The 16,894-nt window shown below is 40.8% G+C and overlaps 1 protein-coding gene across 3 annotated transcripts; it reads right to left on the reverse strand.

Annotated features, from left to right (window-relative positions):
• Positions 1–3,949: 3,949 nt before the first annotated feature.
• Positions 3,950–15,228, reverse strand: tsen54 (TSEN54 tRNA splicing endonuclease subunit). 3 transcript variants are annotated; one of them, XM_088928324.1, is made up of 11 exons: positions 15,096–15,228; positions 13,786–13,944; positions 12,798–12,861; positions 12,065–12,148; positions 11,189–11,287; positions 9,984–10,036; positions 9,400–9,504; positions 8,390–9,021; positions 7,318–7,378; positions 6,111–6,227; positions 3,950–5,041 (listed from the first exon to the last, which is right to left on the reverse strand). In XM_088928324.1, exons 1-11 carry the CDS (start codon positions 15,155–15,157, stop codon positions 4,891–4,893), a joined length of 1,587 nt encoding a protein of 528 aa, XP_088784450.1. In that variant the 5' UTR covers positions 15,158–15,228; the 3' UTR covers positions 3,950–4,890. The 3 variants fall into 3 exon arrangements, with proteins under 3 accessions (XP_088784450.1, XP_088784449.1, XP_088784451.1); XM_088928323.1 differs by having other exon boundaries at positions 8,390–9,024; XM_088928325.1 differs by lacking the exon at positions 15,096–15,228 and adding an exon at positions 14,030–14,207 and having other exon boundaries at positions 8,390–9,024.
• Between the last annotated feature and the right edge of the window lie 1,666 nt (positions 15,229–16,894).

The following is a 16,894-nucleotide window of genomic DNA, read 5'->3' on the forward strand; positions in this document are numbered from 1 at the left end:
GTTCCTGGTATTTAGGATCAGGGAGATACCCACAGAGTTATAGCTATATAGATCTCATAACGTCTCCCTCATGAACTACAAATATTTAATTCTGAAACAAAGCCACAGACAGATACATCAAACAAACAAGGAGGAAAACAAAAATAAATCGTTTGTCAAGACAGGCATCATTTTCTTTGGACTAGGACCTTCCCTGAAAAAAAACATTTTAATCCAGTGGGATTAGGATATAAAACCTTGTTTGAAAACAAAAGCTTGCCTGCCTTAATATCAGCCATGTTAAGATTGTTTTTGGTGTTGCTGGGAATTCCTACTGTTCCTTAAAACTCTCGAAACACTATTTTTTTCCAAGAATGCCAGTGTTCTCTTTAGTCCTTCTCTCCTGTGGATCTTCCTCCATCCATTTTCTAACTGCTTCTTCCAATTCAGGGTATCAGGAAAGCAAGAGCTTATCATGGCAAGCAACAGGCACAAGCCAGGATACACCCTGGAAAGGACATCAGTCCATCGCAGGACACGCACAGACACTAACACAGACACACTCACACCAGGGCCAACTAACGTACCAAAGGTTTTTTGGACTGTGGGAGGAAACCAGAACACACAAAGCAAACCCACACAAACATGGGGAGGCCATACAAACTCCACACAGATAGAACCCCAGGTCTGAAACTGAATCCAGGGCTCCAGCGCTACGAGGCAGCAACTACTCCCACTGCGGAACCGTGCAGTCTCCCTTGTGCAATGTTTTTTTTGTTGTTGCAATTAACCATAAAACTAAGAGCGAAAAAAAGGGATTAAGCATTCTTAATAGCTTGACCTGTGCACCCTTTCTGGCAGAATGCTGTAAAGTGTGGTTGTCCATTAAAGGAGATTATTGCTATTAGAAGGCTGAAATGTTGAATTTCCTGTACATCCATTAGCCAGGGCTGAATGAGAAATAGGATGAAGAGTGCTTTAGGATATACGGAAGCCTGGAAAAGGAGAAATCAACACTGATCTGGGGGAGACAGGGGGACACTTTTTGTGGTTTTTTGATCAAAGGGAATGGAGTTCCCCACCCCCCTCTGTACCCCTGGCTAAAAAAGACTTCACACATTGAAATAGTTTGGACATTTTCTTCAGAAGCAAAGTACAAAATATGCTGGATTTGCATGCATTAACCATCCTCAAAGTTTGCAACATACTGTATTCTGCTGAATTTACAAATTGAGAATGAGCTATTGAAGAGATACACAGGTACACAGCTCCTTCAGAAAGGACAGACTTTGGGTGGCTGGAACCCCAGATTGAAATTGCTGTCCTCTACATACCTGACCAACAGAGTTCAGACAGGAGGAGGACAAGCCCAATGTACATAAGACCCACAGGACTTCCAGGAATGGGAAGTTCTGAATGACCTTGAGGGCTCTGAAGAGCAGCAACACTCCTCCTGTTTCACAGTATGAGACCTGCTACATTAAACTGACATGGACTGTGAGCAGATCTGTTAATGTGGTTACAAAAGAACAGCAAAACTAACTGCATAGCAACCTTCTCATAAAACGTACTGGTGGTCCTCAGCTCTTATGCCTGGCTGGGTTGTTTCCTTTAAGTTTCCAGTTATGACCCTTGAAATTAAAAACAGTTCCATTTTGCCCGATGCAATCCCAAGAAAACTGATGCACAGATCATGCTCATGGAAGGTGCAGTGAAAAGTGGGCTTACTTAGATACTGTATAATACTCACTCTGGCAGTGACATCAGCCCAGTGCCTTGTCATTATGGAGCTTGGGATGGCCTCCAGAATTGGGAAAATCTATCAGCTCACAAACAGTCTAGTGGATTCTAACTGGTTTGTTGCATTGCTAGTGTTTCATGCATTCCCTATGAGCCATGGTATCTTAATGTGGAGGAAGATGGTTTAAAAAGCCTGCAAGGGACACATGCAAACTATGAGATCTATGGTTTGTATAGAGACATAGAAGACTATTATAAGACTTTGTGATCACTTGAAAAAAATCAGAAGTATAATCCAGCAACAGAGCAAAATTTGACCATTTTCACTTTAATGTCTCATGATAAATTGTGTCAAAGACATAGCACTCCTGTTCAACAACTGTGCGAAACTACAGTGAACAAAAAAATGGCGATGTGTCAAGTCAAGTGATTTAACAGGGTGTTAGGAAACCACATGCAGCCAGTGGCTGTGTTAACAATTAACTCATGCCAGGTTGAAGGAGGAAGAAAACCCTGTCACAGGGGCCATTCCAGAATATTCCATAAATAAAGTTCAGATCAGATGACTGAGAATACAATAGAACTACCAAGAAAATATGGAAAAGATCAATGTCATGCTCATCGAATCATTGAGCTACTACAGATGTTCTGTGGAGGGAGGTATTGTTTTCCAGGAAGAAACCTGTGCTGGCAAGTAATGAACACTGCAACATGGTGTGAAGATGTCTTGCCTTCCTCCCTTGCCTTACAAGGAAATGAGTGAACACAAACCATGCGAGGAAACATGCCCCACAATATTAAGAAACCACCAGAACCTTTCGCACTTGGAAGCAAGCTCTCAGAGCTGTAGTGTTCTTTAGGTTGCTAGCACACAAGCACTTGTCCATTCATTTCATTTATCAGGAATACGGTGAAGGATAATTCATCTGACCATACTGTATATTTCGGTGCTGCTCCATAGTCCATTGCCTGGACTCTTTTCCATAGCTGAATCTGCAAATGTGCACTGCAAAACCCAGTGTGGGATCCTGCGACCCACTGCTTTTGATTAAACTGGCTGCGCATCTTTGCAGGTTGAAATCTACTTTAAACTGACCTGCAATTGCACTCCTCTTTTGCCTTGCACTTTCTATTAAACCACTTATCTCATAATCCTGAAATGTACACGTCTACCCACTGTCGTCCTTTGCTGATGTTTTTCCCTGGGACTCCCATCTTAACATCACCTGAGTCACCACTGCAAACTTTGCACCATTTCAACTTGACAATCAGAGCATCAGAAATGTCCTGAGCCCATGTTATTGGCTGCTAGGGACAGTTCCATTGTTCGATACAGTCCTTGCATGGGTGACCTGTTCCATTAGAATATACCTGTTAAACAATGAGGCAGATGAGGTGTAATGTACTTTTACTGTACCCCCATTAGAATCCCGGTTACAGAATCAGAGGATGAGGGGTGAAAAAGAAAAACATCTGAAGACTTCCGAAACACAGGAAGCATAGCTGCTCCACTTCCTCTACAACTCATTCCTAAAAGAGTTGCAGTCTGCATAGTTTTTTTCACATCAGCACAAATATAAGGAGACCAGTACCTTATATGCATTAGCAACTTCTTGATGACCCAAATTGATTAAATTAGAATAAAAAGAACACTTATCTCCAGGAAGGACAACTTCAGGGAATACTATTGTGAGAATGCATAACCTTAAATGAACAAGATCTCTTGAAGCAAACAAAAAGTTTAGCTGTATATTAAAAAGTCCTCAATTTGCCAGGACTCATTCTGCTGAATAATTACTTTTTCTACAGAATGTTCCCATTGTGCTCTAGTTATGTGACTAGAGCACAAAAACCGTGCATAGCATACAGTCATTCCCCATAAATTTCAGTGCACTTACCTGGGTTCAGCTGTAATCTCTTAAAGTAAATAAATAAATCTGTATAACTTTACAACTTGGTTCTGCAACTGAAGATTGCTGTCATACATTCACTAAATAAAAAAAATCACTTATTTAATTTCAGCTGGGCAGAGAAGCAGGAAACACACAGAGTAAACAGCAGGCAACTCTGCAAGAACTTAGGGGCAACAAGGGTCCTTCCCACTTTCAAAACATGAAACAAATACAAGAAGGCAGAATCATTATGTCTTATATAAACATTTCCAACAGGCATTTCCTCAATTTTACAACACAAAGCACAACAAAGAAATGAGGAAGACGACAAACTACCATTTTCATTATAAAACGGCTTTTAATATCCATCTTCCCAAATTTAAAAGAACAAAAGATGACCATGGATAAGTACACACTGCTTTTGTGCCACCTTCCCAAAATTGTTGGTAACATCAGCAGGTTCACAGTTCATACCAATGGGCATGTTTCTTTCTACAGACATCTAGAGGTGGGAGGGTTGATTGCCAATGAACATGCTTTTAGTATGGCCAGACAGAAGCATAAAAGGACTGTCACTACTCCAGGATTCTCTGCAACTCTTTTAAAACTGAATCAAGAGTATATTTATTCAATTAATGGTCTTCAGCAAAAGCACTGTAAAAATACTCAGATATACAGTAACATAGGAAGAATGAACAATACGATTTTTAAATGTGCTAAACTGATTTTATAGCTGGAGTTCAGAAATAACTCTGGCTTTGTACCAAGGAGCGACTTCCATGTTGTTAAAAAGGCATTTTGCCTAACTACAGTTACTCATCTCAAACAGTTAATGAACTATTAACATTGTTCATTTGATTTAAAAAAACAAATACGTTTAAAGAGTACTGCGAAATAATTATTAGAAAACATTTACATTTAAAACCCAAAACAAAAGTAAATTCCAGTGAATTTGCTGATTTCTGTATTGGGTGGGGGGAGAAACCTTCTAGAATACAATTGTATTGGCTTTTAACTTCAAGTTCTCAAAACTCTGCCACATCTTTTAGTTCCTCTGCTGCTTCAGTCATTTTTGGTGCTGCACAACTAAGCACTCAAGTTGTGGACATGTTTAATGTTTGCTCAGTAAAACAGAAATTGACTTAAATTCAATAATTGTTACTCTGACTGAAGAGATAGACCAGCCCCTTTCAACCTTCCTTGTCCCCCCTCAAAATAACATCACACCCAAGGTAGATATCCTGTGGGTGTTTCAGGGGCTCTTTGCTCTGTGACCCTCTCAATGCCAGACATCAGTGGGCAGCTGAAAGTCCTTAAAGGTGAAGAAGGAAATGTCTCCGCTGTCCACCACTGCAAACATCACGGGGATATCTCCACTCTCATGGGCCAGTCGTTTCAGCACCTGCAGGTCTGGGACTGGCCCATCAAAGCTACAAAACAGCAGAAACACAAGAATGAGTAATTCAGGTCTCTTTGTTACAGACAGTGTAAATGTATCACTATGTTCAATAAAGGGGGTGGACCACAGATTTCATTTTCCTTATTTTTTCCTCTTTGTATTTGAGGTTTCACCTATCACAGTAACTGACTACCTAATGTACTTTATGGAAATGAAGAATTAATTGTAAGCAAAGCTTTCTTCTTTTTTTTTAACTGATCTCTTTACCCTCAAAAAGGTGTGTAAACTGAAGCAATGTTTCCAGAATATCTGTACTGATATGTCCATCTACCAATTCAGCCCTGTGAGAAAGTGAATGGAAACGTTTTGTCAAAAATTACATGCTGTGCTCACAGTCATTAGTACAGTGTTACAAAGCAATGTTTCATCTTCCGTGCTCGAAGAAATCCAGTTCTTTCTGTAGTATCTGTGCTTCGATATCTTCAGCAGAGCCCTCAGTCTTACAGTTCCAGTCTTGTAAAGTCACGCCACTGACATGAGAATGAACTGCAAATCACACCTGTCCCACTGGAGTCCAAAATCGCTGACTATGAACAAAATTATTTTTGGTATGTAGTAAAGCAGGGATGCATGTATATGAACAAAAAAATCCCAGAGAAAATACAATGGAGAGGGTTTTCCTCCACTAATTTTCATATACTAAATTCTTGTAGACTGTGCAAATAACCAGAAATATCCGTTTTTATTTTTAGAACTGCATCCACAAATTCTCATTTATCAAACTGCATGTTCACACGTACCTGGCAATGCAAAGAGATCAGTATTGTCCACTCAAAGTTCTCAACCAGTTGAGAACAGCAGCTGGGGAATCCCCAACCACAGTCGGCTAGGGATGGCCCAAATTTGAACCTGCAGCCTCTGGACTGCACAGGCAATGCGTTTTGTATTGGTTGATTCACTGCACATACACAAATCATTTCATTGCGTTTTCAAACCGACTGCAGTGTATTCAGCTTCATGTTGTATGTTTGCTGAGCATTACATCATAAGGTAAAATGACTTAAAGAAAATCTACAATTCCTTTTGTAGTATCCGAGTACCTGCAGATACACATGCGAGAATAAGGTTTCCCGGGATTCGTCTTCTTAAACTCCGCAACTGTACCAGGCTGGTAGACATCAAAGGCAATTTTCCATCGATCTGACTTGTCTGAGAGGCTGAGGAGACATAAATGTAATTGTACAAAGCTCTCATTTTCTGCTTCCCCTGCATTAGCAGATATTAATTGGAGATTTCAGTTTCGACAGCAAGAAGAATCAGCTTCATGCTAATGTACGTGGAAACACACAAGGGTGTATTTATTTCTCTTTGGCTGAACAGGAGAACTTGGGGAACCTGCTAAGCAGATGTGATCAGCGTCCCATGTCTCTGAGATCACAGCCTGTGGGAAACACTGACCAAGTTGCTGAAGCAGATCCTCCAGAATGAGATACTCTGATCAGTAAGTTATTAGCCCCCAAATGAGAAATATGGGTTGATTTTGTAACATGTAGCATGTATCCTACATGCCTACTTGCTTTTCAAACTGCTCTTCCTTTCAATCCCTGGAGAAAAGGCCAGCAAGCACACTGATTCACAGCCCTAACGTGTATCAGTAGGCAATAGCTTTATGTAGTTTAAAAAACATTAAAACTGGAGAACATGCAATAAATGCTCTCAGAAAATTCTATTTTTTATGACAGTAATGAGATATGTCAATTTTTTTTATAATGTCCTTCGTAACAGCTTGCCACAAAGCACTTTACAGAATATATTGCAGTAAACAATATAGCAAATGTACAGCATGAGCATGAAGGAGAGGAAAACAAAACCCCCCAGTGGGAGGAAAGAAACCTCTGGGGTCCCAGGGCCCAATTATTCCCCCCTGCACTCCAAGCAGTGCATTAGTGGTACATTAATCATAATAGAACATGATCCGTTTCTGCAAAGTCCAAGGTTGGTATCCTGACCCTCAGACCATTTTCCTTTCATTACCCTGCATTTTTGTTTGCTCTAGCATCATGAGATATCAAGTAATTATTAACTATCATTTAGGCTTTGCACGCTGGCAGACAGAGCAGAAAGAAGCATGATAAGCTGGCAGACCAAATTAACTGGGGTCAGACATTTATAATGTGCACCTTACAGAAATGTTAATGGTGTTTTCTGTACCCTGTACATAACATTTATTGTTGGATGTCTCAACAGATGTAATGACTTGTGTATATTAACTTGTGCTGCAAGTTCCAGCTAATCAAAGTAACTTACTTTGATGCTCCATCACGCAAGTGTGAAGGCTTGATAATACCGATTCTCTCTAGCAGGTCACCTGAAGGAGAAAAAGAGAATCAGACTACACATAAATGTTTAAACATGTATAGCTTAAATAAAACAGTACTATAAATGCAGAGCTACATTTTTAAAATTGAAAAAATTGAATGTGTGGCAAATTATTAAATGCTTCTTCCGATTCGGGGTTGCAGGAGAGCCAGAGCTTATCCCAGCAAGCAACAGCAGGATACACTTTGGATGGGATGCCAGTCCACTGCAGGGCAGACACACTCACACCTAGGGACAATTATCCCTGAAGCCATTTAACCTAACAGTACGTCTTTGGACCTTGAAAGAAAACCCACGTGAACAAACAAATTCCATGCAGATAGCACTCCAGATCCAGAATTAAACCCAGTGCCCCAGCGCTGTGAGGCAACAATGTCAACCACTGCGTCACCCTGACACCATTATTAGATGTATAAAACCATTGAATGAAATTATATACAGCAATTTCATGCATATTAAAACCACAGATCTGTGTCTTACATATTTTTTTAAACTATTAAACTACTAAATGCATGCATCAAATAAGCTGTACAGGCTGTACTGGTCAAGAAGGGAACAACTTATTTTCTCCATTTGCAAACCATATTATTAAGAAATAAGCCTGGCACATGTCAATGAATATTCGTAATGCCAAGTAGCGCTTGACATCTTTGTTTGCTTCAGTAAAAAGTAATGCAAATCTTAGGTCTATGGTTAACTGACTCATTTGATAGGCCTATTGGGTCAATCAGATTAAAATGAAATTTAATCATGGGCCCACTAGGTCCTCTGTCAGTCATGCCGAAGACATTGCCTTCACATGGTCCCACACTTTGCAACATGGCTGCGACTTGCTTCTAACACAGCAGCTCCTTAAACCCAAAGCAGCTTAGACTCCCATAAAAACCGTCTCCACACCATGTTGCATAACCTGGCCTTCTGAGGCAAAAATCTTGGATTGCTCTCACAAGCTAGAGTAGGACCGCAGCCATATTGTACTTCCCAAGGATCCCGAGGCTACCTGTGGAGAAGGCGTCCCCTGGCGCAGTGAGAGGCCTGACCGCTTCTTCCCACAGATGTGCCGGCCTGCCCTTCATCCTCCCCTGCCTCCTCCTCTCCAGCAGCTCCCTGTACTCCTTCCAGCTGCTGCAGCGCTGGACCTCCCTGTCCTCGTTCACCCCTCGCCTGTGGCACCTCACCCTCTCCCGCTGGGAGAGCCGCTCAGGCTTTAGGTTCAGCCTTCCCAGCCACGGGGTGATGTCACAAGTCCCCGCCGACAGGCCCGGGGGCAGCAGAGCCGGATTCGGGGCAGGGAGGCTGAGGAGCTGTCCGGATGACCCCATATCAGGGAAGGAAATCTTACTGAAGTCCCATTTCGGCCTGGGTAGCTGTGAGGAGCTCCCCAACCTGTCTTCTGTGCCCTCCTGTGGACACGTAGGCTCATCTGGGTCACTAACCCACCAGCTTCTCTGTGGGGCAGCAGGGATAGATTCAGCTTCCATTTGGATTTCCACAGCAGGCGCTGGGGGATCCAGCATCGACTTCTCCTCCGAGCTCAACACAGTCCTCCCCTGGTCCTGACTGTTCTTCCTGTCAAATACTGAATCCTCCTTCTTCTGCTTCTCTTGTTGTTCTTCTTGCCCATCTCCAATCCTGCTGAAGCAGAGACTCAACGTCAGCCTACAGTGCTTAAAGCTCTTCCCAGGCCTGCTGAATATTGGGTTTAAGAAAAGGCTAGGTCAGCAGAATGCCCCTCAACACATCCCACTGGTTTTTAGTTACCAAACTTTGCTGAATTTCTTCACGACGACACGATACAATCTTATCGTATGAGATGCATAAGCTACAGTGTCGACACTGATTTAATGACCGAGCCCATACAGCCAATACCAAGTTAAGAGTTAAATTCTTTGCAATTCTGTTTGCAAATGGAAAATTAATTTCTCATTCCTGACTGTAGGCTTCTGTTTTTTTAAAGTAAATTATTTATTATTGGAGGAGGGGTTGTCAACCCCCGATCTTCCTCCTCACCCGGAGCTGGGCCCACGGCTGCGCTTTCTCTTCAGGTGCTGTCTGGCAGGCTTCTCTCGCTGGAGGGATAGGTTCAGCTGTCTCTCATACGGTGAAGGAACACTACTGCAAAAACACAGATGCAAGAACAGGGATATGTGATAATTCTTTCAGGGACATTTCTAAATTCTTCTGAAGGCCATATTAAATCAGGAGGCTGCAGAACAAGAAAGAATCCCAGCTATAAATACATGTTCATATGCCAACGGGCAAAATGATACACCTATAAACTTTAGAGTGTATACTGACAAGCCAGGTCATTTATTTACAGGCTTCCTTGAGCAACACCCAACAAAAATTGAAATGTAGACCAACGAGGCACAATGTAGGTTATCACAGGTAATATTATTGGTCAATTCTGTCATGATTAAACCAAAATATGATTTCAAAACATCTGAAAATGTCCACTGTCTACACTATAACCTGTTCTCTTGTGGACCAAGGAACAAAAAGGAAATGTGTGGTCTCTTTAAGAACATGACTAAAAATAACACCATCATAACTTCCACTTATGAAATGTGTTGAATCAATCTACAGCTTGTTACCTTGGGTCAAATCTATTAACAATGTATCCCAGTCTCTTCAAATGGCTGAAGACCTTGGGGGAAAAAGAGAGAATGATTACAGTACTGTCCAGTAGAGTTGCATGAAATTATCTCCAATGTACCTGGATTATATTTTTTCTGGTCAGAAAGTGAAGCTTTAGGGGAGATCTTACAGTATCAATTAAAAAACAAGAACTTTTATTGCTAGTGAATAGCACCATCACTCGACAAAATGAAACTGTTATTTCAATTACCATATTGTCTTTAAGGAAGACAGATTTACCTAATCTTAGAGGAAAATGGGGTACTTAAGGAGAATTCATTTCCTTCACACTAATCTGAAGACTCTCTTTCACTTTTCTTTCTCAAGTGAACATTCCTGATGACACTACATCAGACAACTCCAACGATGAGTCGGTATATTTCAGCTGCCACACCTTGATGAGTCCTGAAACTCCATAATTAGCACAGGGTTCATACCAGAGGTAAATTTCAGCTTTTTAAGAGCTCAAAGCAAATTTTTTAAAAAAAGTCACAAATAGAAAATTGAAATTCATTAGCTTGTAATTAAGAACTCATCACAAACCAGAAGACATAGTTTATCCTGGAACCAGGGTTGAGACCCACTAAATATGTATTTTCCATCAAATATGGATGTCTTACATGCTTTTTAAACTTTGCAAGCTGTGTAAGCAGACTTTTACAAAGCAGAGTCATGTTACAAAACACTGGAATCAACAACTATTTTGTTCCCACCCAATCTGGAATCACCAATAGCTCAAAACGGATCCCACAGTTATGACTCCTGTCCAGCACAGAGAGAGCCACCGACCTCACCGCCATCTCACAGGAGCTGCTCTTTTGCTAGAAGCCACCACTGATTGCAGCACTACTGAGCTGCCTCAGAAAACACCCTTTAATTTATTACATTTACACTATCATGCCAAAGATGATCACTTATCATCACTTAAGGACACTTTTAGCATTCTTCAGCCTGAAGTGGTTCACCACAATAGTTTGAGCCATCATGGTGGCATATTCCCACGGAATCAATTAAAAACATGAAATTACATTTTCACAAATATAAAAATAACAGGCAGCTGCATTATAATCTGTTGCCAGTTTGGCAAACAAAAATGGATTCTAATGTCTTCTGCAAGGGAGTTGCTCACATGAGCACATTTCTTTTGTTTCCTGTGTCATACCTGGTACTGCTGCAAGGTTATGGTGTCACTAGAAAGAAACATCTCATAACCTTCCTGAACCGACAGGGGTAAATCCCTGTAGAACACCTGCACATTCCCCTACAATATAACAGCAAAAGAAAAAAACACACTGTTACAATGCATTGCATTCTGTAGTTTTTAAAAACACAAACCTGGAAAAAACATTATATTTTACTGTGAGAAACAAAATCTATAGAAGGACAAACATACTAAATGTACAGCATGTAAATAACTTTAAAAAGTCAAGCATTTTAGGGAAGTATAACTTGAAACTCCAGAAACACACATTTCTCAATTCTTTCAAACATTAAGCAAATTTCAATGAAAAAATGCCACATATAACTAGATATGTTCCTCTGTTCCATGCTTACATTCTCACTCACCAGATTCCAGTTTTAAAAAACGGGGAGCTAATTTTCTCAATGTTTTTTATTGATTCTGAACCGCTCTTATTTATCAATTCCCAACATCAGATTTCTGACAATTGTATGTACAGCGAAAGCATCTGCAATCGCACAAATATGTCAGACTATTTTTTCCTGTAAAGGTAAAAAAAAACAGATATGATATGGATCTTAAAAAGCACCTCCTTGATTTTGATTTTTTTAAAACAAAGAAACATGAAAATCCAGCTTGATACCTCATTGCCACATTAAATTAACAACCATGTATCAGGTCCCTAATTGATTCTTATTTCTGTACAAAGCACAGACAGACTCACTCAGCGGGCACTATAGAGCTTGGACTCGCTGCATAAACCAGTAATTCTCTGCTGCATGGCCAAGATTACAGAACCACTACTCTACCACACATTCTGACACAGAACAGACCAAAGGCTGGAACAACCCAACTCACACACTCCAGAAGATGAAGAGCCTCTTCTGGCAGGAGAAACTGCTTCCCGTGCTCAGAGAACCCCATGGTCTGCCAAAATTTCCCCTGGAAAATGAAAAGGATAAACATCTGTGCTTGCCTCCCAGGGGTGCTTTGTGGAAACCGTGAGTGGCAGATAGGTTTGAACTAGAAATCCTCTTCAAGCAAAAAATGCTTATGCTGTGTGTCTTATCTGCTGCGAAATCCCGAAACGTACAGTGCTTCATCAGTGCATATAAAACAGAATATTCTGCAGTATGCCTGATCTACCATAAGGTTTAGGAGGGCTTTTGAATTCCTCAGATTAAGAGAAAGCAATGCTATTTTAAAGCATATATAACTACATATTTGTGATTTGTGTTGCCTTAAAATTCCCCTACCGCAGAAGAAAATGTGAGGAGCACCCCTCACACTGGAGCTGAATATCTGTGAAGTGTCCATCCATCTGCTTGTATAAGGCTGGAGCCCAGCTGAGGGACAGGAATAGGAACTGATAATGTGATGAAGATAGGAGAAAAGTTCCCACTATAGTCTAACCAGCACATACACACCCTGGCCCAGTTGTTGTTGCCACACATGTTTGTCTGTTGTGTATAAAGGTAACTGGTATGTTGGAGAGTACTTTCATAGTTTAACTCTCTATTACCTAAACTATTGATACATTTTTTTACAAAATATTTGTCATCACAATTGTATCCCAGATTAAGGTACTTACTGCTGGAGATTTGAGCTCCACAACATTGCCTGAGGGAATCCATTCTGCTTTCACCAGGCTTCCTCTGGGGATACACACAGACGGTTACCAGTAAACCAGGGGGGTTGTTTTTTCTCTCTCAAGAGGAAAAAACTAAAAATTCAGGTATGTAATTTAAAGCTGGATGTTTTCTTGTTGCATTCTCTACAGGTCAGGAAAGACTTCTCTTTTTGAAGCTAAAAAGTGCAGACATTTACTAGAAGAGGCTAAACATCAGGCCTAACTCTGTATAGACACTATTACTGTGAACTGAGGACTGAGCGCTGTTTGTAGGACTGCATTTCCAGTAACTTGTTTCAGATCACAGTCTGAATTTTTAAATGATATATCCCTAACTTCCTCAACTTATTGCACTTGTTCCCGCTCTCGCTGGAATACTGTGGAGTGAGCTAGCGTTTGTCATGGCTGCCAGTCACACCTCCATTCATCTGTCACTCATGGTCGCCATGGAAATCCCTGTGACTGTTGACAGGAAGCCTGTATAACCTGTGGGCAATTATACCACACCTGCCACAGGTGAGGCAGTATTTTTAAGGTGTGCTCTCAGAGTACTCAGGACTTTCGTATATAGACACTCAGGGCCTCTTGAACTTCTAGCTTCTGTCTCCCATCTTGTGCTAGTCTTGCATTCCTGACATTGCTTTGTCCTCCACTACACCTCTTGGGTCAACACTGTGCTGGTTACTTTTTATGGTGTTTATCTCAGCTTGAATTCTGGTTTGCTTTCCGGACAACACTTTCATTGTATCCTCAGTCTGCTATCACACCACACTGCCTGCAGCATCCTGTTTCACCTCTCTCTCTCACCCAACACATGGGTTCACTTTATGTCTCCTAGCAGGAGACATTTAAGGTCTGCTGTCAGAGTACTCAGGGCTCTGGTAAAGAGTTAAGCTCTGTGATACTGGAGACCAACACTGCCCTCCACTTCCCTCCCCCAAACACTCACAATCGTTCTACGCGCTCCTCTTCGATCAGAGCCCAGTGTTCATCCAGGCTCCTCCGCAGCCGTTCCTTCTGCTTCTCGGAGGCGTCAGGGAGAAAATCCTTCTGCCCCCGTGCCGGAATCTTGTGGCTCCGGGACCGAGCAGCAAAGAGCTCTGTGGGACTGTCAAGATAAAAAAAGTTAACTCTGCCAGGAGTTGTTCCCTCAGTGTGGAATATTGTGCTGTTACATTTACACCATGTGTTACCTTCGTGTACTTCTGCCCAACTCCAGAAGTCCCAACTCCATCTTCATCTCAGATGAGTTTACCAGCTCAACTCTCTTTTGAGAGGCATGACCCAAACCACCATATTAAGAATTTTGTGAGGTTAGATTGTGATGCAAGCTTGAGGAATTTTCATCCTTCGGAGGCACAGAGTAAATTTCTTACAGTGCAATCCATGGGACAGAATATGAGTATCTATCTACTCATTCATTGAAGAAACACCGTGTGACACTATGACAACAATCTGCTGTACATATATTCTGAGTCTTAAAACATTTACCACTAGCAGTATTTACATTTATTGTTTGGTTCTAAACTTTTGGGGGATATTTGCAATAGAAATTATGGGTGGAACGTGCATAATAAAATATGTATTAAACTTCCAATAATTAAGAAAAGCATTACCATTACTATTCTCATTATTTAGGAAAAACAGCTTGAGGCCATAGATCCCTGAATGGAATTCAATGCAAGTCTGAAAAGAGGATCAAGTTAATCATAATGACACTAAAAGCATCTTACTGTGCCAGGCAGGACGTAAGGGCATCAGCTAAGATAACGTTTAGATACAGTAATAATACTGCACTAATCATATAGTTATAATATATAATGGTTTAATAAAGAAAACTGTTAGGAAACGTGAGCTATTTTTAGCAGAGATACAGTACAAATAAACGTAAGCCATTTTGCCGTGCAAAAACGTCCCAAATATCAAACACCGACTTTCTGTGAAACCTACACATTACGATACAGCACTACAGATGTAGATGTTTCTGTGAAGTTCGCAATGAAGAAATGTAAACACTACCAAAAGCTTGCATTTATTATCACGGAAGAGCATGCGATGGTAGAGTTCACGTCATTGTTATTGGGAAGTTTCAGTTCTTCCACAATAACGCTCAGAAACTTATTATACACGTGTCTAACACATACCTGCCTCGCTGTCTGCAGTGCGAAAAACAGCTGACACTGTACAAGAAGAAACCCCGGGGTGATCATGTAAATTACTATAAGGCCTACAAATTCTGAGTGCATACATGTTTCTTACCAGAGCAATTCGCTGCAGAAAACGGCTTTCTTACTCACTCCTTCGCTTTCTAGATCTGCCATCTTTAGCAAAACGCACCTCAATATCTGCGAGTTTCTGGGTCCTAGCGCCGGTACGGATGACAACCAATCTACGGCAAGCTAACTGGGTCATAAGCTGTAAGTGTAAGTCTTTACCCATCGCCGATTTAGCCAAACAGCTACAAAATATATATACAGTAGATTGTAACACATTTGCATACGCTTAAAGGTTTTGTAAAGCGTCAAATTTTTACATGACCGTGACACAAAACATTTACTATAATAGCATGTACAGAATATATCTAATTTCCTGACTTTATTACAATTTTTAAAGTACAATACAAAATATAAAAAAGATCTGTAATATTAATTGCTTTACTGCATGATTTGCTTGCTTGATGTTTATATATGCATCTAATAAAGTAACTACATTAAAAAACAAATCCTTACACAAAATTAGCTATTTAATTACAATCGATTTGTTCAACTTTTAATTTTAAATGGTTAAAATCAGAATTGAAAGGAATATTCAACATTACAATAACATTAATTAATTTGGGTACATTTATTTTACCACAAAACGACTGTAACTGTAATTGACATATAGCATATATGCAGAGACAAAACTTTGACTCAGTGGTTTGGTTTTCTAGACATACAGTATAATGTCAGGGTTATGGGTTTAAAGCTCCAGTGAGGCTCTGCTGTTGTACACCTGAGAAAGGAACTTTGGCTCCAGTAAAATGCGCAGCTGTATACATGGGGGAACATGTAAGCTAATTTGGATAAAGGTGATAGCCAAATAAAAATAAGTTACTATCAGCTGCAGTCGGTAGAGGATTTTGGTTTGTACTTTCTTGAGAGGCATAAGGAGTGGTTCTAAAATAACACTTTTTCAACATCTTAGTATAGCAGGAGTAAATTTTATAATAATTAATTAACAATTGCTTACACTTATATAGCGCTTTTCTGGACACTCCACTCAAAGCGCTTTACAGGTAATGGGGACTCCCCTCCACCACCACCAATGTGCAGCATCCACCTGGATGATGCGACGGCAGCCATAGTGCACCAGAACGCTCACCGCACATCAGCTATCAGTGGGGAGGAAAGCAGAGTAATGAAGCCAATTCATAGATGGGGATTATTAGGATGCCATGATCGGTAAGGGCCAATGGGAACTTTGGCCAGGACGCCGGGGTTACACCCCTACTCTTTTCGAGAAAAGCCCTGGGATTTTTAATGACCACAGAGAGTCAGGACCCTGGTTTTATGTCTCATCCGAAGGACGGCGCCTGTTTACAGTATAGTGTCCCCGTCACTATACTGGGGCATTAGGACCCACACAGACCGCAGGGTGAGCGCCCCCTGCTGGCCCTACTAACACCTCTTCCAGAAGCAACCTTAGTTTTTCCCACGATTGTGCATTTTACAGATAACTAGATAGATAATACTTTATTAATCCCGTAGGGAAATTGATGTAACTATTCAGATCGCCTCTAAATGCCCTGCAGTATTTTTATGTGAACGACGTTTACAGAGCTAAAATACATCCTAAGTATGTTTTTGACGCTTTTCTTAGCAGACCATTCTTGCAATTAAAGGTACGATGAATTGGTTAGCACTGTAGTGCGACTATACCAATTTAGTGTTAAGTCTTGTGGGAAATCATGAATTTCCAAATTAGAATACTAATTTCGTGGGTTTCATACAACTTTAAAAGCGTCATGAAGGATCAAACAAGATCTTCAGAACTTAATATTTAAATACCTTCGCAGT

Source organism: Atractosteus spatula, chromosome 11, assembly GCF_055471065.1.
Source record: "Atractosteus spatula isolate fAtrSpa1 chromosome 11, fAtrSpa1.hap1, whole genome shotgun sequence".
Lineage (NCBI taxonomy): Eukaryota > Metazoa > Chordata > Actinopteri > Semionotiformes > Lepisosteidae > Atractosteus > Atractosteus spatula.